The sequence below is a fragment of the Ranitomeya variabilis genome, chromosome 6 (genome assembly GCF_051348905.1).
Source record: "Ranitomeya variabilis isolate aRanVar5 chromosome 6, aRanVar5.hap1, whole genome shotgun sequence".
Classification (NCBI taxonomy): domain Eukaryota; kingdom Metazoa; phylum Chordata; class Amphibia; order Anura; family Dendrobatidae; genus Ranitomeya; species Ranitomeya variabilis.
Window position 1 is genome coordinate 408,967,703 of NC_135237.1, and position 23,686 is coordinate 408,991,388.

Sequence of the window (23,686 nt, forward strand, 5' to 3'; positions counted from 1 at the left end):
TTTAAAAAAAAAGTTGCACACAAAGATGAAGGACATAAATCGAGTCTGAAACCCTTCGGCAGCTCTGGCTGTACACATACTAGTGTATTCTTTGAATGGATATGAAATTAACATTGGATTTAATGACCTTTGTAACTTTTAAAAAGTGCCTGAAAACTAGAGAGTGACTTTTTATTAGCTTGCACTAGATTTTTTTTCACACAATATACTTTTTTTTTAAAGGGAATCTGTCATGAGTATTTCACCTCCCAAACTATTTATATGCATTTTCAAAGACAAGTCCATCAATACCTTTACATGGTCAGTCTGTTCCTCCATTACTGGGAAATCAGCGTTAGAATTGATATGAAAATGAGCTGTAAATCTGAAGCCTCTGTCACTCCAGCTCTATTCCCCCCTGCCCAGATTCACCTCTTCCTGCTTGACTGAGGCTCCTTTGTCTGAAGACACACAGCATAAAGGCTGTCAGATGAGCAGGAAGAGGCGGTGCTGAGTGGAGAATAGAGTTGGAGTGACTGAGGCATTAGATCTACCATAGCTATTTGCATATCAATTCAAAGACTCAAAGTAAGTCACCCAAGAAATAGTGTAAGGAAGTGAAAAGACTCTTAACATGCACCAAATTGCTTCAGTGACAGGCTAAAAATTTGCCAAACTCATCTCTAGTTTTAGGAAGCCTTTATTTAAGCCAACCTTAATAAGTCTGAGGCAATGTTTTGTGAGGAATTGACCAGGTTTTATATAAGGAGGTGCATTCAAAAAGGTAAGTTTATAGGCACATCCCAAGTCTATGATACACATCTGTATATTAGCCGAGCGTGAAATAAAGCTTTACTATAATATATCTTGCTTATTGGCGCAGCTGGTATTACCCAGAGATGCTCGGGTGCCTCACTGAACATTAAGCCTTGACTTTGTAGATATTTGTCATGTATTCTCTTCTGAAGTCTTATCTGCCAGCTGCAAACCTTCAACATCACATTATTGTCAAAGTGATTATCACCAGTCAACATTTTCTTGAGAAGCTAGATAATAATGTACGAGTAGAGATTTAAGATTATAAATCAGACCATTCCCATCATTCAAAGTAATACCTGAGATCTTGGTTGTAAACTGACTAGTAATAGGGGGGCCGAAGCCCTTGGCCGTGCTGGCTCTTATTGTGAAAGAGTATGTTGTGCCCGGATATAGTCCAAAGAACAGGTAGTGCGTTTCATTTCCTTGCTTTATAATCCGCCCACTTTGATTGGATAAATCTATTTCTGGGTCAAAGGAGCTGACTGCCTTGTAGGAAATCTGTAGAAAGAAGCAAGAAGAATTAATGGAAAGTCAATGGAGTTGTCAGTGTGAGATTACATCTTTATCCGGTAAGCCCTTCTGATGCATGCACCGTCAGACATTTTATGATAAAAGATCATATTCCTCCAGACTCTTCTAAAGCTGAATCCAATGAAGGAACTCAGCCAAAACTGTTATGTGCTATTACTCTTATAGATACAAGGACTTAGAGCCAGATGGATTACTAATGTGAAAGATGGCTCCTGACTTAACCTAATACCTACAAGTTGTTTGCTTTTCCACTTCACACGTATAGACTATAGTCTGCTCCTGTCTTTTAATAATTACGTTGCCTTAAAAGATTAGGTTTTCATGATGACTGATACCATTTCTATGGTTTTTTTGTACATAAGGAAATGTAAAATCAGAGGTGATGTAAGCTTCATAGACAGCTTTGAAGATACAGTGCACCAGGATAGGTGCAGTGAGCAATAGCAGATATGGGTCACTCATATAACATAACTGTAGAAGAAGAGATGGATGGCACTCCACACATCCAAAACTCATACTCTGACCTATTATGGCTAACAAGAAAACTCACAAATCTGAACAGGAGGTTCTGAGATAACATTCTAATAAGACTGTATGAAACCCACTGCCACATCACAGTAAATCTCCAACTGGGACCCTGACCGTATAGGTGCGGCGTTGTGCGTCAACCACTGCGGGGGCGGCACCACACTGACAGGGGCTTCATACAGTGTGATCAGAAAGTTGATCAATGTATGATGGATGTGTGGCCCAAGCCTTGTTTTTCTAATATTGTAGCATTTTACATTCTGCCCCCTCTCTTTTCAACACTCATCCCATTTGGCTCAGGATTATTTACTGTAAATTAGTAGGAGACTGCAATACAGTCTCACTTATTTTAATCACAGCTTTTAGTCTAAGAATATGTGGAAGGGAGTTTTTTGCTCTTTTCACTTTGTTGTGTAGAAGCCATTGATGCTGTGGTCCTGAGCCTGTGGGGTGGTCTGGTCTGGAGACATGTGGGCTTTGTCTGGCTGCACGGATGGTGCACGATAAAGCACATCTATAAAACATTTCCAACATATGCCGAACATGTACAGCGCACGTTTGTAGCGGGTGTATGGAGTAGACCCATACCCGGAAGATAATGGTTGTGACACACAACCAGTCCTGCCTCTAACAGTCTGTTAACCTGTTAAATGCCACTGTCAAACTTTGACACGAGCTTTAGCAGTGTGCCAGCATAGGTGTGCCTCATGTGATGCAACTTCATCACAGGGCACTGATCGATTGCTATGACAGCCAGGGGTCTGTTGAAGACCTCCATGCCTGTCACCACAGAGCTTCTTTGAAACCCCAGCCTGTGGCCGGCTTCAAAAGAGACCGTGATTTTTACTATATGCAGCAACACTGTGGCATTGCTGTTTATAGCACAAGCAATCAACGATCGCAGATTCAAGTCCCCTAAGAGGACTAATGAACATATTAAAAAAAGGAAAACATTATATATATATATATATATATATATATATATATATATATATATATATATATATACATATATACTGTATGTATATATATATATACATGCATATATACAGCTCTGGCAAAAATTAAGAGACCGCCACATCAAAACCCTGTCATGTGCAGCCCAATCTCCAGACTTGAACCCCATTGAAAACCTCTGGAGTGTAATCAAGAGGATGATGGATAGTCACAAGCCATCAGCCAAGTCATTTTTACCAGACAATGTACACCATAAAAACATTTCCCAAAAAACAATATTTGAATTGCATTTTGTTTACAATTTCACCGCACTTGAAATTTTGTTCCCGTTTTCCAGTACACTATGTGGTAAAATAAATGGTGTAATTCAAAAGTACCACTTGTCCCACAAGAAATAAGCGCCCTCATATGTCTATGTGGATGGAAAATTAAAAAGTTATGGCTCTTGGAATAAAAAGAGAAAAAAAAACGCACAAACGGAAAGTGGCCATGTTGGGAAGGGCTGAATGTTAAGGACCCACTAAGAGGATCGCCATGATGTGGCAGTGGCTTCATACAGTCTCCTCAACTTGTTTACCAAGAACCTTGTGTTAAGTTTTGTAATCTTTTGCTTAGCTGCAATAGATCAATGTATGAGTCATGAATGTGCAGTCCATGTCTTTTTCTGCAGTTGTAGATATGTGTTGGTCATGTATTCAGAGCTTGGCATTTTTAGTATTAATCATCTATTTCCATTGATGAACCTTAAAGAAGTTGTCCACTTCTACACTGACATCGATGTCTGATCGGTCAAGGTCTGGCCCTCGGCGCCCCCCGCTGATTAGCTGATATTGGTGTTGGCAGCGGTGGCCGCTGGCTGGAAGTGCGTACTTCACGGCGAATGGCCATCTACTCGTAGTGGCCAGGGCTTGTTACTGAATTGAATAGGCAACAGATGAGAAGTACCCCGCAGCGGCCACTACAAGTAGACGACCAAGGTCTGCTAGTAAGTAATTCCGGCCAGCCACCGCTGGCACCGATAATAGCTGATCAGGGGGGGTGATGAGTGAAGAACCCTGGCCAATCAGACATTGATGCCTTATCCTAAGGATAGGGTATCAATGTAAAAGAAGCAAGAAGCAAGCATCTTTAACAGCAAGTCATTTAGTGGTAGATTGGGGATGAAAAATGTACATTGGCTAAATTTGATATTAAATTTAATGGACTACACAAGCATAGTCAAAAATCCAAAGATAATTGGAGCTGAGCCTAGTCATCCCCAGGATCATAGACCCACGAATCACACTTATGGCTTGACTCAATCAAAAGTCCATAAATAGAAAATAACTTTAAGAACTACGTATATATTTAGTGAGCCCAGATATTATTTTGTTACTGTGATTAGGTGACAATTGTGGACCTGGTTTGGTCTTTACATTATTACACGTGTCACATTATATATTTTTATGATATTATTAGAATCCTTTTGCCTAGAGATATCTGACTTGCTGTAGAGATCCTGTGAATAAATTACACATCTTTTCTAAAAGTAAAAAGATAAGTAGAGAGGACGAGAAGTGTAATAATAGTTATGCATTGATTTTGTGTCATCTTCATAAAAAAAAACTTTCTTTAGACGAAACTTTTCATAAACCATACACTTAAAAGTGCTGTACGTCTAAAGACTGATGACATTTTGATTGGAAGAACCATCATGTGTGATCACAATGGATAAGCACAAGTGCTGCAGTTCCTTCAGTAGGTACACTGCCAAGCTTGTCAGTGCACCGCGTCTGCTATTGCAACTCATCCCCATTCATTTCAGGATCTCACTACAAGACAGAGACACTCTCGTCCTGAGTCATTTCTCTACAATAGTATAGGCATTCTTTACCTCATATGACTGGTAATTTTATTTAAATGGAGTCTGTCAAACCTCTTATATATATTCATGTAGTGGACTTATAAAAATCATACATGTAGTACAGATTTATCTAATTGCGTTTTACACAGAAAATGTTTTTTTTATATGTGTTAATAAGGGGTCCTCAGTGCCCTTTTGGCATGGCCAAGGACTCAGGGCATTGTTATGCCCCCTTCAATTACAATCCTCCACTTCTCCCCCTATTTGATTGACAGAATTCTCTATGGAGCACTTCCTGAATTGTATCCCCAGTCCGGCGCGCACTGACACTGCAAGAGCAGAGAGCAGACACCGTGTCATTGCAGGTGTGCTCTGATCACTCTCTCCTGTCTGCAGCAGCTGCTCACTGCACATAGGATCACACGGTAGCAGATGGACAATGCTGACAAGAGGGGAAGTAGACAATGAGCCCGCTCTAAAACTTTGTTCCTGACCCTTCCGGTGTCAGTGTGTCTTCACTTTCATATCCCTCTTCTGTCAGCATAATCCGCAAGCAAATGTCTGATCTTGTGCTCTGTGATTGGCCCTTGCAGACAGGAGAAAGCGATCAAAGCTTCCCTTCAATGACATTGTGTGTGCTCTCAGGTCCTCAAGTGTCAGTGAGAGTAGGGTTGGAGATTCAATTCCAGGAGCGCTGTAAAGTGACATCTGTCAAACAACATAAGGGGAGGAGTGGAGGATTGCAACTTAGGGGTGCAAAACAGTGCACTGATCCCTTGGTCACTTGAGGGGTGCACTAAGAACCACTTAATTTCATATGTACTATATATATATATTATTAATGTAAAATGGAATTCGTAAACTATGTACAACAGGCAAAATTTTTATCGGGGCTAAAGTGGGTGAAATAAATATTAGACATGTCATCAATTTTCTAACTAAAGACATTTCTAAAGGTGCCATTGACATGAAATTCTCACCAAATCTCAGTAACAGCCCATCTAATCCACACAGGCAAAGAAATCAAACCATAGATGTCCATAAATTAAGTTATGTGTAATAATGAAAAATGATACAAGGAAAAAAAATGTTTTTCCTCGCTGAAAGTGGTTTGAGTTTGAGACGACAGACCCCTTTAAAGCTACACAGTTTACATTGTAAGTCTAGTTACACCAAATATATTTTAACCTTATAAAAAGGTTTACTAAAGGGAAGTAAAGTGATTCCATGTACAGCTATTAAAGGGTTTGCCTCACAATGACAATAGCGTTACATGTGCCTTATACATATGGATGTCAAAGGCTCTGGTTTTGTTGGAACCCAGCAATATAAGGTTAACAATAATAATAATAATCTTTATTTATATAGTGCCAACAAATTCCGCAGCGTTTTACAATTCAACAGTTCATGTTGGCCATCTATGCGAATCACTGCCATGTATTTCTACATTTCTCTGCAGTGGTCAAAATATTTGAATCATGGCTCACCCCCCGGCTTTGGAGAGATATGGCTTTCCTTGCTGTAGTTGAAATGTACGGATGGATGCATTTTACCGAGCAGGTTACAGAGGCGGCTATCCCTGGGAGTGACTAGAATATAAGAACAACAGGCTTTCCCTGGTAATAACAGCTGATCATCAGACGTCAGTGCATCCGTGCCTGCAGTGATCAGATGAATCCCTGAGCAGCTTTTTAATAATATTCATGAGATAATCCATTGAAGAAAAAAACATCATATCTAAAACATCGATATATGATAATATTAGATAGCTGATAATGGGAAAAACATTTCTTCCTTTTTTTAACTTTGTTAACAGAGTGGAGAGAACACAATGATGGACATTTGAGGCTTTGAAGTTCATTGCCAATTATTTTCCGTACTGATATTTACATTGTATCCTTTGTGGATATAATTGGTGCATCATTAGATGTGGAACCATCAAAACAAGTCAATCTTTCCCTGCTAGCGTCATGTTAATTGCCACTCACTGGTCAAAGGATTGGGATGGCTGAAAACAGGCACAGGGCACAGTGTTTATCCGATTCTGACAGAACTGTCTATTCTAACAGAACTGTCTAGAATCCTTGCTTTAGAAAATTTCCACCAGCAATTCAAGAGCATCTTTTAGGCAGCCATTTGAATAGCGAGGGACAAAAATAAATATTTCAGTAACCTTTTGTTCTCTTTTTTTTATTGCTGTCAAAACTGACGTTTTTGACTTGGCAGAAGCATTTGTGACTTTTGAGTCCCACCAATTGTCGAGTGTTTGATTGACAGGTGAAAAGTACAGTTTTCTTCCTCTCCCTCTTCACACACTACTCTGGCTTATCATAAAAAACCTTTTGTGTGTGCATTACATAATAAATGGCTGGATCTTCTGTGAAAAGAGCCCTCTCTATATGTTCTGTACATGTTTGAAGCTACCAGTCCTTACTAATGTCTTTGGAAATATAAAGCTCCATACTGGAGAAGTAGAAAGTGCTTTAGTTGCTGTACAGTTCTATTCTTTGGATTGGGATAATTTCCTCATTATAATGCCAGTCAGAAAGCAACCAAACAACAGCTAAGTTGGGCAAAGTGACGGCTTTCCTCCTGATTATTGCCTGACAGTTTAGACTGTTCCATTCTTTGTCAGTAGACTTCCAAATGTAGTCACGTACAGGTCCCTTGTTAGGCAGGGAATGGTTCCTACAGAACTGGCAGCATATAATTGTAAGGAATTTGCATTCAAATAAATGTTGCTTTTTAAATTACACCTGTTTGCTTCTCTCATAATAGGTTTCAAGAAAGGAAATGCAGGCAAAAAGCAATGAAAGTGACCATTATGCCATTTCCACTTTATTGTCCATGAACAATCCATTGAAATCGGCAACCCTACCATTCATGTTGTTTGGCTGTCATAGGCATACACAATATGGATATGCATGAACATAAGAAAGAAGTGTGAATTATAATGTATTCTAAAGAAGTGACTGACTCATATATGTCTCTGCTGACAGCGGTTTATGGTCTTAGATGCACATGTTCGTACACAACCACAATCCTAGCTCCATCTAGTTCTTGGCGCATCTACCTGAAGGACATGCCCAATACTAATGAAGCTCCCATCCAACTTGCTTGCTTGTCCCAAAATGTATTTGACCTGCAAGTGATAAATATTTAAAGGAGTATTCCCATAAAAAGCATAATTAGACATTAACAGATGCTGATTTTGTTTCAGGACTGTTTAATCTACTACTAACATTCTCCATAATTCGAATCTCCAAGACTCTTCTCACGTTGCACCACATCTCTGAAATGAACTACCCAAATGATCCCATTATTTCCCAGAATCCACAGTTTTAAGCATGCCCTAAGAAAACATCATTTTATGCAGGTCTACATCAGATCACCTGACTAAGGTCACGTTTTTCAGTTCTCCCATCCTACATTTTCTTCAGAATCTACTCCTTTCTATCCTTTGTTTCCACAAAAGTGTTTGTGCTTTAAACCATTTCAAGTAAGGAGTAGTCACTACATGTAAAAACAGAATCAGAGACTGGATTCAACATGCAGATCCAAAAAGAAGAACACGTATAAAGAAAAGAACGATAAATGTCCCAGATCTCTCTGAGTCACGTTCGAAAAAAGCATTGGAAATTGTCTCTATATTGACACAAAAACTACAAATTTAAATATGGACTAAATAATCTCATTATTAAAAAAACAACAAAACCATCCATGGGGTATCCTTAGGTTAATTGGAACAATGGGTCCATAAAACTGGGGTGAGTCCTACAACCCCTGCAATGTTTATCCTACATGTGTACAACAGTCCATCTATACACAGATATGTCTAGTATTGTGACTGTAGGAATAAGCTGCTGCCAAGGTGAAAAGACTTTTTGCTGTGCCGATTTCCGATGGTCCAGGATTTGGAGACCACGCTGCTTATAACCTACCCCAAGGACCAAGCTATCATTTTGTTTAAAAAAAAAGAAAACTGTGCACAGCAACTAATAAATAAAGTGGACTTTTCTCATCATGTAGACATTTTTAAAATTTGATAAATTAGCAGTAGTTGCAGAATTGTAATAATAATGTCAATATTAATAATCTATTACATTTGTGACTAACGGGAATGCACATTTATGCAGTATTATGTATTAAAATACAGTATGTTTCCCGTTGATAAAAGCAAAGAAACTTTAAGAACACTGTGACTTACATCATACAATGTAATAATGCCATAGGTCTGTGCAGGCTCTCTCCACTGTAGAAAAATCTTCTCCTCAAATGTGCTGCTTTGAATTGACTCTAAAGGTACAGCCCCCGGCACTAAAAAGACAACAATCAGCATGTAATATGGCCATTTAAAATATTAGTCCTATTATCTAGATAGGCTAATGGTGTCCCAGTCTACACAGCAAAGCCGAGAACGTGTTGACATGCCATTTACTGGCCACTGTGAAAACTGGAATATTTCAAAAATATTTTTATATTGATAGTCAAACGCAAAACATTAAAAACACCAGTAAAACTCCAAAAATATGTTAGAAATAAAACCTGGATTTTAACAATAGGTCGTTATCTAAAGATACATTCTCTTTAGCTTCTTACGGTTTCTTTATTTCTTTTTTAATTTTAACTTGTCACACAGAAGCTCAGTACTGATTTTTATAAAGAGAAAAACAACCATGACAAATGGTAGGTCTAGTGAGATCCAGCAGCATGGTCTTATGTCCTGTCAATAGATGTTCATCACGTGATCACTTACGGACAGGTGATGAAAAGGACCAATGAAAAAACATTTTAAAAGGTGTATAGAAATCAAGGGGTCCGATTGTGGTAAACAGATGACAGAGTATGTGTATTGTTTCATGTTGCAGCCATGCTCTTTGACAAATATAACTCCCTAGTGTTGGACACTATAGCTGGGGCCCAGGGCTGGAGCAGTCAGAGCTGACTTACGTCTTATTCTGATGAATGACATACTCCACCAAAATAGTAATGCATCCCACAACCAGGGCTCAGCGGTGTCTAGTTAAATCCAGTAGTTTTTCCATTTGACTGCTGTATCTGTGATTGTGTCATTACCAGGGCCAATAGAGGCTATGTCTACTGTATACATTGCTTTATTGTCTGTACATAAATTAATAAGGCAGAAATAATAAAAAAGAGTGTTTCCCTTCTCTTTCAAACATATGGTTTGTGCTGTGCTTTTAAACAATAGGTCATCACCTAGGTAGGTCTGTCTGCTGGTACCCCATCAATCCCAAAAAGAGGGATCTGAATAAGAAGCCTATTCTCTATGGGACTGAAGAAAGCAGATTCCTGCACTCAGCTGTCACCGACAGTCCCAACAATAATAAATGGGTTGTTGAAGGCCACCACTCCCATTCCTATCCTGCATTTCAGAGCCCTACTCTTGAGGTCAGTGGAAGTCACAGTGCTTAGATCTTCATCAAACATCACCAATCCTTTGGATACTTCTTTTCATTTGCATTATTTCTCTATTAATGTTAATGTGGGGAAAAAACACACCGACACAACAGTGTAAGTAATTTAAAGCTTCTACAAAAACCCCTAAAATAGAGGTGCTCCAAATATCCTATGTGTATAGGGTTTTACAAATCTCATTCTCATGAATGCAGCATCAATCTGTGTTGTAACAAATATGGGAAAAAGTCTGAATGTAATGATGTTGAGGTAGGTATGCTCTCCACCCGCCAGACCATTGGTCTCACCTATGGTTGAAGTTCATGTCAAGAACAATAATTAACTCAACAAAACATTAAATAAGCACAAAACCATTGAAATATGCTGCTAAGGGTTCACTCACACTGGCGTATATTCTGTCATGACAGATAATCGGGCCGATTATGCTAATGGCACTCTGTCAAAGTTTAAGCTGAGTGTCAGCTGAGTGTGATCGGCAATTGTCATGAGAAAATAATCTGCACGGCCCCACAGTATAATACTGGGCCAAGTGCTATCCGATAAAACATTACATAGCATGTGGCCGTGTTGTACGACAGTGTGAGCGTACCCTGAATGGTAAAGTGACAGAAAGATCTGTCCAGCAGGAGAAATCGGAATGAGATCACTAGTATTACAACACCCTCAATAGATGTGCCAACACCTGGGGTGTCCACACAGGCTAGAGGAGCACTACTTGCATATTAGACTTTGTTGCTGGTATCTCAGAATTCAGCTGTGTATTTTTTCTTGGACAACTTATCTACACGTCCCATAAGCAATGGAGCAATCTTGGCAACCAATCTTCCAGAATATACTCTAACTGAATCTTTAAAATGCACCAAATATCAAATGGAAAAAATGTAGCTTACATGCTTTCTTTGTACAATGCTAGTGCTAGCAAAAAATGTAAGATAAATATTATTTAAAATTGAAATCCACTAGGCAGAGTTCCGATGGCCGTATTTCATTGTCTAACAACTACCATGCCCAAACTTACTGTGAGTCTCGTAATCTGAACTTGCAGTCTCATGAGCATATACGAGCTTGTAAGTTTGGGTCAGGAGAACCACTGTCAGCCCAGGCACTGCAGCCAATATACAGCCATAAAATATATCCAACAGAGACACAATTGACAAAAAAACAGGCAAGGTTTTGGGCACATTGTGTCCCTATAGGTCTGTATTGTGGAACTGTATGGAGTCTCCTGCTCTAAGTCCTGTATGATGTTCAGCTCTGTATTCACCTGAGCATCGGGATGGACCCTAGCTCCATAATACAGTAGATGACAATGTTTTCATACTATACATTTTAGGAAAAGTACACATTCTGATTATTTGTATTTCCATAAGAACTTACCATCTTCATCCGTCTGTACTACTAGCTCCTGGCTTTCCTTCCGGCCCTCTGGATTCATGAGTACAAGTTTGACGCTGACATTGGTGTAAGGAGTCAGCTTTGTGATTGTGTGCTGGGGATGTGAGCTCTCCGTATCCCAGCTTACTTCTTCCCGCACTTGCTCCTGCCCTCCAATCTGGTACCTATATTGAATAGTGAGGTTGTATCTGTGGCACCGTGTAACATTGTATCCAAATGGCTCCCAGCGAATAGTTATTTCCCTGGACTTTATTTCAACCACCTGCAGCTTCCGTGGACCATGCATGGGATCTGTAAGACATGGGAAAGGAATATGCATATATAATATTCAATATAAGAAGTTTGACAAATGTCTAAACATATTATTATAACTGTTGTCTCTTATTCTGGGCCTGACAGCCTGTCTTATGCATACTTGCATGCAGTCTGGATGACCAGGTAACTAAACTCCCAATTCCAATATGGCCGATTATTAAGTCAATCAATTCCCAGTTATCTATAAGTCACATACAGCTGAAAATAAGCGTAGGGACTGGCTATGAGTAAGACAAGAAAGAGGAAGCTTCTGTTGTTGGAAATAAGCAGTAGATCTGTGCCATATGCTAGAATTGTGCTGTACTTCAGAACTAATGAGAAACGGGAGCCGAGGTTCCAGAGAGAAAGTTAACTTTTTATGGAATTGTTTTAGCCGCCCGTCACTGTGCTGTGAGTGATAGATTTCTATTTTCTATTAATTTAGTTATAGGTTACAAAGCTGTTTTTTACTGTGCCCCAGTTTACTTGATAAACTAGCGGTGTCTCTTTTGGAATTATCTCCATTTATGATAGGCCCCATTGGCATGAATCATGAGGTCAACGGAGACACTCCAGGTCCACTGATTCATGATAAGAAAGCCAGATTGCTTCCCTGCTGAGTGCAATGTTTATCATGCCTGAAGTTCAGTCAGGTAATGCCTATCAATTCCCCAGACTGTGCCTGCAGCGTCCGACATACACCAGTGCCTTCCTCCTGCCAGATAGAGCTGGGTATCAAGCAGTGAAGCCTGACAGGTGCAGTTCTGACCCGAGGGAGTCCAGACCCATATTTAGCCGGTGGCACTTCTGAATTCTATTTAATCACAGATCCTAGCTGTTTCTACGCTTGCTATATGGCACAGGAACTGACTGATAGAATCAATTTCCATCGCTGGTTCAATTCATCGTTCATTTCTTCTGAATTTACACGTTAGCTTCTATTACAACTGTGCTGTTTTTTACCCATGAAACTCAATTTCTGCTTTTCGGAGACATTTAAGGTGTAATTTGAGGATACTGCCAATGATAATCAAAACCTGGCTTAGGAATAAAAGATCTTGCTGCAGGGGCTCGATTCCTCTTTAGTTTGTGTACTGGCACTGTGCAGATATATAAATATGCAAACCAGGAACGTTTTGCTTTTTTATTTTTTCCTTTCCTTTTATACAGTTAGTCTTTAATTTACTTCCAAAACATGGATTTAATGACAGAGAATGAGAAGTCACCAGCTCTTCAGCAATGACCAAATAATTCTCTTTGTCTCAAAACTAACCTGGGTCAGTCACCTTTCCAGAGCTACATTAAATGAGAAAGGCTCAGTTGAGCCGAAACGTCGCTGAGACATGTGGGTTCATTAAAATCCTGCATACTTTACTGAAAATGGAGTGCTGCCTGCTTTTTTGAACATATTGACTGGAGACGACCGGTGGACGGGTGGTCTATGGGCATTGCACCCGAAGCTAAGTATAGGAGTTGTGCTGTTCCAATTTTTTATTACTACATTAAATGTCAGGCATACCCATCCCTGTATTTTCTGCACTCCATGCACAGTGTTATGGCACAGAGGTTGGCTCCTGGCTGTCCCGTATAAAGTATATAGCATATGCCATCACAAGCCATGAAATATCTGCCCTGACAATACATTAGACAAAAGGTACAGATAACATTTTTAGTGTCACATATTACTTAAGAGAGTGGTTAAGTGGCAAAGTGTATTTTAATGTGCATTGTGGCTAACTATGCTATGGATGCTGAATGAAATAGGCTGTGTTCACATGACAGAGTTATTTTCTAACGGCAAGAAATTGGAGGAAAACTACGGCAAAAACAATCCCATATGAATACAGTGTTAGATCTCATGTACACAGCAATGTTCAATGCATGGAGTCTGTGCAGATATCGGTATGGCAGAGCATGTAGGATGTTATGCACTGTGCTATAAGCACACAGACCCTGTTGCTACTGATTTTTAAAGACTGTTTCATTTCTCATCCTGGTGCTGGATTCACAGCTATACTGCTCACTACTGCTGTGTAATGTCACTTTGAATAGCAAAAAGAGCTCGAATTGCTCATTTCCATGAACACTGTGAATGGGAGACAACATTGCAGCTAGTGCTTGCCCAGTAGATCAGAGCCAAATTAACCCTCCGTCAGGGGCAACTGATCTGACAGGCGCAGCTCACTTAGTTTCATTTCTCTATTTTCAGTGGTTTGTCTGGGAAACACCATCCTCCCAGTACCTTCCTAACTTTAAAGGCTGTGTGAAACCTGAGAAGCCTCTTGTGCTGCAGAGCTGCAGGAGATCAGATATCAGTGTTTTGGCTTCTCAGGCTCATTGCCCCTGAATGCGTCACACATTTGACGATTAGAATTTCCTGTTTTTATTCATCCCAATTGTTTTTTTTAGCTTGTTTTATGAATAGCTAGTGCTAAATTTGTGGATTTGTCATAAAAGGTTTTGTTAGAAATAAGATTGTGCTTCTCAGGCACATTGCGCCCTAACACATTCTCTCTCTTGCTTCAGCTTTTCTTCTGAAATGGCGAGGAGAATATTTGACTTGTCCAATGCCCTTCATGATGAGCAAGTGCAAAATATACTGATTGATGATGAGACAGACCCCTTACAGCTAGAAGATTTAGGGGAAGAAAGTGACATTGCTTCAGAAGATGATGTGGAAGAATGTCCAGATGTGTCTGATACAGGTCAAGATGGAGAGTGAGGAGGATGCTCAAGACATAGAAACATATTACTTTTCTGGTTATTAAACATTTTTTTTCCACCTGATTATGTATATTCTCATTTATTACATTCCTATTAAGGTAACTGATCACTTTTAGAGCATTGAAATTTTTAAAAAAGGAAAATATAGCCAATTTTCTAGCCTGTGCCGGACAGGCGCAATGCCCCTAAACTCGTTATGAAACATATTGCCCCTGACGGAGGGTTAAAACAAGAGATAGATGCAGCAGAGGGGAAAACTGCTGAAAAATGCAGGATAAAAGTCCTTGAATGGACCAAAATATAACTGTTATTCCTTATGTACAATCACAAAAGCCCATTCTAAAAAGTAACCTGAAGCTACAGAGACTTAAAGAGAACATGCTTTCTGCTATTTTATCGTACATGAAGTTCTAAAAATACCTGGGAACTAACACTGCTACCATTTGCTACTTCATCAATATGTTTCAATACACTGCTTCATGGGGTATAATATAAAGGAAACCTAATTTCTTTAAAAAGCAGTTTTGCCTCTTGGTTGAAACATTATGATGTCACATTAATTTGTGCCACTATTCTAACATAGTATAATAAATTTATCCAAACTGTTGTTACAGAGGGTTATTGGCATTTGACAGTCATTAATTTCTGATACATTGGGTCATATTTACTACATAAAGTGCTAACATAAATGGGTACAACCCCTTTAGAGAGTAAGATTTTAATCACTATATGAATGAACCCAAGAACAATTTCCCCAAAATAGAAAGGACTGAGTTTCATAGAATATTTTTTAACCCATAACCTGAAAATAAGGTTAATAATTAGTGATGAGCGAGTGTACTCGTTGCTCGGGTGACCTCCGAGTATTTATGACTGCTCGGAGATTTAGTTTTCATCGCGGCAGCTGAATGATTTACAGCTACTAGACAGCTTAATTACATGTGGGGATTCCCTAGCAACTAGGCAACCCCCACATGTACTCAGCCTGGCTAGTAGCTGTAAATCATAAATACTCGGAGGTCACCCGAGCGTGCTCGGGAAAACCCGAGCAACGAGTATACTCGCTCATCACTATTAATAATATAGCTTTCAATACAAAATCTTCAATCCTACACAAATTAGTTGATGTAAAGATGAATATACCCAACACGAAAAACTACTGCATCTAATATTTTGTATGACCTTCATGACTTTTAAGGACAACGCCAAGACTGCTAGGCATAGAATGAACACGTTGGTGACATATTGCAATGCAACATCCAGCTTTTTCCATTCGTCAAGAACAATCTCTCATAGAGCCTGGATGATGGATGGAGAGTGATGCTCAACTTGTCTCTTCACAACTGCCCAAAAGTGTTCGACTGGGTTCAGATCAGGAGACAAACTTGGCCACTGAATCACATTCATCCTGTTCTTCTTCAAAAATGCAACAATGGCATTAGATGTGTGTTTTAGATTATTATTATTATTATTATTTATATATATAGCACCATTGATTACATGGTGCTGTACATGAGAAGGGGTTAGATACAAGTTACAGATATCACTTACAGTAAACAAACAATGACGGACTGATACAGAGGGATCATTCCATGTTAGTAACCTGAACGCCTACCAAGCGCACAGAGTGATGATTGCATCTTCTCTCCACTGTATAGCAGTATATCTGTGAATTTGTGATACCATCAATGAAATGTATCTCCCTGACACCAGCATTGCTCGTGCAACATAAAAACAATACCACCACCATGTTTTACTGTAGGCACCATGCATTTTTCATTGTGCTCCTCACCTATGCGACACCATACAGTTTTAAAGCCATCAGTACCAAAAACATTTATCTTAGTCTCATTACTCCAAACTATACAGTTCCCGTAGTCTTCATATTTTTCAGCATGGGCCCTGGCAAATTGTAGGTGGGCTCTTTTGTGCATGGGCTTCAGTAGAGGCTTCCTTGGACTACACCCATACATGCAATTTATCTGCAGTGTGCACCGTATTGCTCCTAAGACTTTCATTGGGATGTAGTCATTTCTGAAACATGGTCTTGAAAGAATTTGCTAAGAGAAGCTTATTTTTAAGTTTGCAAAATAACCAATCTTGTTTGCAATCAATGAGCCACATTTATGGTAGTACTATGGTATGTTTGGTAGCAGTATGGTATCTTACAGAAAATGTTGATTCTAAAGGGAGACTACAGATTTTCTGACAAATCTGTTGGAGTGTGCTCATTTATGCTGAGCACTGTATAATACATTTACAGAATAGCAGCAGAAAACTAATTTTCATCCTACTATTCCAATTTTACTATGGCCAGAAACCACTTATTTTTTTCACATCTGAAAAGAATAAAATTAAAAACTTAATTTGGAACATTTATAACATAAAATATCAATTAAACACTATTGTTCTCAATATACTGTAATATTGTGTTTAATAAGCTGGCAATGTACCATGATTTCTGTAGACCATGTCCTCAGCCTGAAAGCTTTTACATAGATGCAGGCCTATACTTGAACAAAGAACAATGCTAGACTGCAGCAAGTGCTATTTTCTCCTAAACAGATTGATATCTATTCTGCTTGTGAAAAACTAAATTGCTGAAGAACAAAATTAAAGTAAATTCTATAATTTGAGAAGCCAGCTATCCATCGCCTCTGAAATGGTAATTATTGGTACCTGTGCCTATAATCTGCACATTGATGAAACACCTGGCTGTTTCATACTGCGGCACTTCGACTAACCACTTCTTTAGTTTGGTAAATGCGCTATTTCTTTTTTTATATCGGCACTTGAAGGAACCGTATAGATTATACATTTTCAGCAGTTTTTCCTACTTCTTCATAGTCCCAACGAGACTGTAAATAGAAATGATGTAAAACAAAACAACAGCTAAGAATGAAAGAATGAGACTCCTGTAAAAATGACATACCTCTCTGTGCTGCAATCACTCTATAATAACCCCTTTCATTTTCAAATCTACTTAGACATCAGCTTGCGGTAGAGAAACGTTCCTTGCTACAAGTGCACATTAGGCTCGCATTCCTTGACAGCCTAATTCTAGAGAAGTCTGAAGACAGACAGCCATGTGCATAAGTAATTTAATTCTTTTTTTTTTGCTATGGAGCAGGCATGTTTCTTGGTGATAAATGAAGAGTGGAGGAGTGCAAAGATACATTTTAATTTTACCCATCCTCTAGCAACAATTTCCTTCAATCGCGCTACAGGTGCCATTGGCAGATATGCAAATCAATATTAACTAAATACAGTAGGTAGTTGTAAAATTCATCTCTCACCGATGTAAAATGTTCATACTGAAGCTCAGAATATTGTTCCAAATACATCCATAGCATGACACCATAAGTATAACAGTATGAAGAGCATACAAAGTCATTGAGCAGCTAAATACTAGGATTGTCTATACCGATAGGCCAACGAAAGGGGAAGTAGAGTGAAGTCCAATCAACACTGGACAATGCAGACGTTATTAATAAAGCGTGATCCACTCCAAGAGATCTTTTACGGGGAGCAGTGAATTGTGGTGTTCAACTCAACAGTTGTCTTGCTTTCCCCAAAAAACATACTTTTGAGTTGGATCCGGATGGTAAAAAAGAGACGTTTAAGTCCATCACCCAAGACTGCATCAAAATGTCATAAGTGTAAGTAAATGGGTAGGGAATAATGAAAGTGCAATAGGGTGTTATCCAGATTAATGCGGTGATCAGAGGTGGTCCCACTCACCTGATATGGTTGCGTGACACACAACTCTGAAATAACGTCACATATGGTTCTAGCTGCTGCAGCGCCTCAGGTTGGCAGATCCAATATGGTAAAGGTAGTAGTAGGGAAATAGCAAGTGATCTGTGCAGCACCAGGCCCGAATACCAATGGAATACCAGGTCAGTGCATTGGTATTCTGACCTGGTGTTGTGCAGAGCACCCACTAATTCCTTTCTGCTATCAAACTGTTGAGTCACACCATGTAGAGAGTTGGCCAACTATCTATATCGTGTAAATTCAAATTTTGTAAGACAGGTGAGTAACGCTGTAGTGAGTGACTCTAGTAATGCACAAGTGCCAAGTATCTTCTCATTATTATTGTGCACAGGGAGAAAGATACCAGTCAGGTTCTGGAGGGCAGGGTTAGCCAACAACTCAATAAATACCAAGGTCTCAGCACTTGTGCATTATATCAATAAGACTCAAGTGCTGCAACTAATAAAGTGTAGGTTTCTGTAAATCTACAGTACACACTCATGCATGTGACAGCCTGTCCAGTATTTATTAGTATATTGTACTGCCATTAGAGACTACCTTATGCTGTCCTGACTTTCTACTTATATGCACAATTTAATTTCCACTAGAAGTACATATTCTCCAAGTTGCTTGCAGAACTGATAGCCATCTTCTAAAACTGCTTCTGGCTTCATGGGTCGCACCTCTGTTTATGACCACAATGTACACAAGACTGGAAAATGCAGACAGGATGGTGGAGGCAGAAGGGAGCCTCAAACAGGAAACTGTCACCAGGTTACAATGCACATTGTTTTTGGTACATGATGCATGTTGTTTTGTCACTGAGCATATATCTTGCATGTAGAGACATTACAAAGGGACAATTAGAGACAATTAAAATTATATATGCAGATAAATACAACTTCTTTATTATGTAGAGTTATCTGATTTAGACATCAAAAACACATAGATTTCCAAAAAAAGAATTTGACCATGAAACATAACTAGAAAAAAAGCATTAAACAACACAAAGAACAAAAACAAACACATATATTTTAGAAATAAGGACGAGAAATGTGGGTGAAAATCTTCAGGAGACAAGCCCGCCCTTGCAACTCAAAACCTTCAGAAAACACTTTAGGAAATTAAAATCTGATGCTGGGTTTTTTTAACTTCAGGGCTTAGCCAACTATTATTTGCTCATAAAGCTGTTTCTATGGAGAGAGCTGCATTTCTATTAATCTTGCGAATATATGCCATATTGATTGCAACCATGGAACACAAAAAGCTTTCTGACAGGTAACTAAAAAAAAAAGAACACATGCACATCAGGGTTTAAAACTGGCTTGTGTGGTTTTAATAATGCATATTTTGTGATTTTCTAATTTTGTTTATACATAATAGGTTATATAATTTTTAAATGTTCTTTTTCTTAGTTCCTGTATAGGTTTTATATGTTTAATTGAAAGCTACTAGACATGCAGTGACTTTTTTCACATATAAAATTAGGCAGGTAGTCTAACATGTGGCATCCTAATGGTGTGCGATGTACTCACTGTTAGGATTCCGATCTGTCTCACAATTCCAGAGGTCATCACTTGACATATGAGTGATTTTGATCCATTGTCCGGAACAAAATCAGACATGTGAACAGCACCATAGACTGTAATGGGTACTTGTTTTATATGTGAAAAACTCACATAGCATAATGAGTCAGGGAGCATAGATGAATGATGCCTAAGTGTATATAGGATATTTTGAGCAATGGGACAAGGTCCATTTAATTAACTTAAAGGGAGTCTCTCATCCCCAAAATGAATTGTAAATGGGCTATATACTGTGCTGTAGGGGACTTCTCCCCTTTAACGACCATACATTTACCTGTTACTGGTACAGTTCCTGAGAAAATAACTATCCATCATTTGCAAATGAGAAGTCTTCAGTACACCCTTAATATGGCTTAGAATTTCTTGCATTGTTATGCCTCCTGATTTGCTTATTGGTGGACTTCTTTTGCTTCTGGTTGAGAACACTTGTGGGGCCAAGCGCACACGCAGTGGACGAGCGTTCTCCCTAATATCTCCTTTCATCTGACATCGCTCACTAAACTAATACACTCGGAAGTGAGCAACGTCAGAAGAAGGGTGACATGGAGAAGAAAGTGCGACCACTGTGTGTACGTGCAACCACACACCCACTGGCAGCAATCATAGAGTGTTCACTTGGGGAATCGAGCACTATCAATAAGAAGAGGGGAGAGGGAAGGGGAGTAAGCACCCAACTCTTGGCCATGCCGAGTGTACACCAGAGACTCCTCATCTGTTTATGAATTGAAAGCTATTTTTCCAGGTAGAATACTAGTATGGTTGTTAAAGGGGATAAGTACCCTACGACACTGTATAGCCTATTTAAAATGCATTTTAGGGGTGATGGACTCCCTTTTAAGAGGACAAACTTTCTTAAAATCGAAAATGCTGTTGTACACAGACAACAATCAGTAGCATCAGCTTGATGTAGAAAAGAAGAAAAAAGTGCGATAACATGAAACAAGCTTTTTTTCAGGTTCTGCTTTACAGTTCTTGATTTCAGCTTTTTTCCCCAGCTTTAGTTTTATTTAGCTGTTGTAATAATTGCCCATACTGCTTCCCCACATAACTATGACTTACAGCATGCAAGAGCCAGAGGCAGGGGATCAGAGCCATCAGGAACGCTGCATAGTCACAGAATAGCTGTTCGGCAGACTGGTGAGCATCTGTAAAATGGGCTTCTCTTGCCAAGCATTACCCTACATCTGCATGGTGCAATTACAGATAGATTACATGTTTTCAAAACCTGTACAGGACATTAAACAGAGTCCGCTACGAACTGCGTTAAAAACATTCACAGCTTCTTGGACTGCAGCAAAGAGAAGTTTCTGACACGATGGAAAACAATGAGCAATATAAAGAGATGAAGGGATAGTACTTATCATTTTACAAAAAGCAGGTTGTTTTGAAAGTTGACACCCTCATATAACTGTCAGGACAATGAACATTTTTATTACCTTTTGTGCATTACTACCCTTTTCCAAGATGGCGTCTTTGGTCTCATGTGCACTGTCTTCCTGCTATAAAACTCCACCCCAGCCTTCAGTCTGTGCTAGAGTATTCTGCCTTGCATCCAGCTCCTGACTCTGGTGACTCCCTGGCTATATACCTGCTCCTGTGAACCTGTGTGGTGATCCTGCTACTCTGCTCTAGTTCCTGCTGCATACACCAGTTTCCAGTATTCCTCCTTCATCTGCTGCTCGTGTTTACTTCCATCTGCATTTGCTGGACATGTAAGCTGTTGCTGCTCTGCTTAAACCTGAGATTATAACCCAGGCCTTCCTGGTTAAGACAAGACATTGCTTGAACTGCCTTATAAGCATATCTATCTGTGTTTGGACTAAAACAAGGACTTATTCGTGTCAAGTATCCTCAAGAATAACTGTGCTTCATAGACTTTCTGCGTGATTGCATTTTCCTCTGAAGTTCCCTATAGACTGCTAAGCTGCGTTTAATATTTACACCAAGTGTTGTGGACTTGAGTTTCTCTCTACACCTGTTTGAATCACCGTGTGATAATATAGACTTTACCACTTATAAAACTGTCCTGTAGTTGTCTTGTTCCACGCAAAGAGTCTCCTGAGTTATCCGCTATAATTATTACAGGATACTCTAGCCAGAAAAGAGGAGACTGCTGGAACAATTACTGCAGAAAGCAGGTTAGAGCAGGTTTTCCATAATTAGATCACTGCAGAAAGATGTGGAAGGTCTGCAAAAGAAGTTTGGAAGCTTTGAACACAATCAACAAGTGTTTGGATAGAGCATAGAGTCCCAGTATGGACGGGCTTTTCAGGACATAGGCACGCAAATAGCTGCACAACCGCCACCAGCTAGCCCACCTAAATTGCCCACATTCAGATTTAATGGTGATCGCAACAAATTCGTGGCTTTGTGAATCAATGTATGCTATATTTTGATGTGCATGCTGACCGTTTTCCTACTGATAGATCCAAAGTATTGTGTGTAATAATGCTGCTGACCTCACGAGCGCTCACCTGGGCGAATCCGATGATTAAGTCTCATGACCCACGGTTAAATAACTTGGATGATTTCTTGGCCGCTATGGCATTAATGTTTGATGATCCTAATCGCCGAGCAACCGCTGAATCTGCTTTATTGTCTTCACGCCAGGCTAAACGTTCTGTTATTGAGTATGCCACTGAATTCAGGAGATTAGTGGTAGATACCAATTAGGACAGTTATGCACAATTGCCTATTTTTAAAAGGTGTCTGTCTAGTATTGTAAAAGATGAATTAGCTCGCTCTGAGTCACCACAAGAGCTAGAGACATGTATACAGCATTGTGTGCACATAGACATTCGCTTTACTGAGCGTAGGTAGAAGTTTGCTGCATATAACTGTATTTCTAACTTTTCCCTTCCTTCCAAAGAGCCTGCAGGTAAAAGCTCTCGGGAGGTGGAGGACGTGCCCATGCAAATTGATTTCGCTCAGAGGCGCGAGATTAATGAGCACCGGGAGCATCGCCTTCGTGAAAGTCTATGTTTCTACTGCGGTCAGTCTGACCACTTTTTAGTCAACTGTCCCAAGTGTCCCAAGCGGCCAAACAAGGTGCTAGCAGCGGTAGGAGAATATGACAACTGTGGTGATGAATCTGACATCTCTGAATGTAGCCTGCCTTTAAATGCTGTATTCCATTCACTTTCTATGACTTCACCCCCCAAGGAGCTGAAGGAGAAGAACTCTCACTGTTCTCTCCCTATTAAGATCCTGTGTTCAGGACAGTGGATTTCCAGTGCAGCTATGATTGACTCTGTTGCAGGTGGCAATTTCATGGATATCGCATTTGCCAAGGAACATGGTATTGAAATTCAGCAAAGAGCCTCTCCAATTATCATGGAAACAGTGGATGGGTCACCTTTAATCTCTGGGTCTGTAGATCAGGAGACCGTACCCCTTGAAATTTTGTTGGAGCCTAATCAAGAGGAGCAACTTTCTTTCTTGCTAATTTCTTCTCATTTTCCTGTGATTTTAGGCATTCCTTGGTTGCGTTCTCAGAACCAAATTATCAACTGGGAGACCAAGGAGATTATCTTTCCAACAAGGAGCAACTCAGCGTTAACAGAAGCTGTCCGAGTCCACGGCTACGGGACCACATGTACAGGTATTTACTTTACCTTCAGCATATAAAGAGTTCTCTGACATCTGTGACAAGAAGAATGCAGATCAGCTTCCTCCACACAGGCATTATGACTGTCCCATTGAGCTGCTTCCTGGGGCAGTTATTCCTTTTGGTAACGTATACCCTTTGGCGGCACCTGAGCTTCAAGCCTTAAAGGAGTATATTGATGAAAATCTGGCCAAAGGCATCATACGTCCTTCTTCCTCACCAGCAGGG

The 23,686-nt window shown here is 39.6% G+C and overlaps 1 protein-coding gene across 5 annotated transcripts in view; it reads right to left on the reverse strand.

The window, feature by feature from the left end:
* Positions 1-23,686, reverse strand: part of PTPRM (protein tyrosine phosphatase receptor type M) — a 995,903-nt gene that overhangs the window by 431,773 nt on the left and 540,444 nt on the right. For all 5 annotated transcript variants that reach the window (XM_077270222.1, XM_077270225.1, XM_077270224.1 and 2 more), the window contains exons 8-10: positions 11,474-11,782; positions 8,865-8,974; positions 1,095-1,296 (exon numbers count right to left, since the gene is read on the reverse strand). In XM_077270222.1, coding sequence (XP_077126337.1) covers positions 1,095-1,296; positions 8,865-8,974; positions 11,474-11,782 — 621 coding nt within the window. The remainder of the gene's footprint in view (positions 1-1,094; positions 1,297-8,864; positions 8,975-11,473; positions 11,783-23,686) is intronic.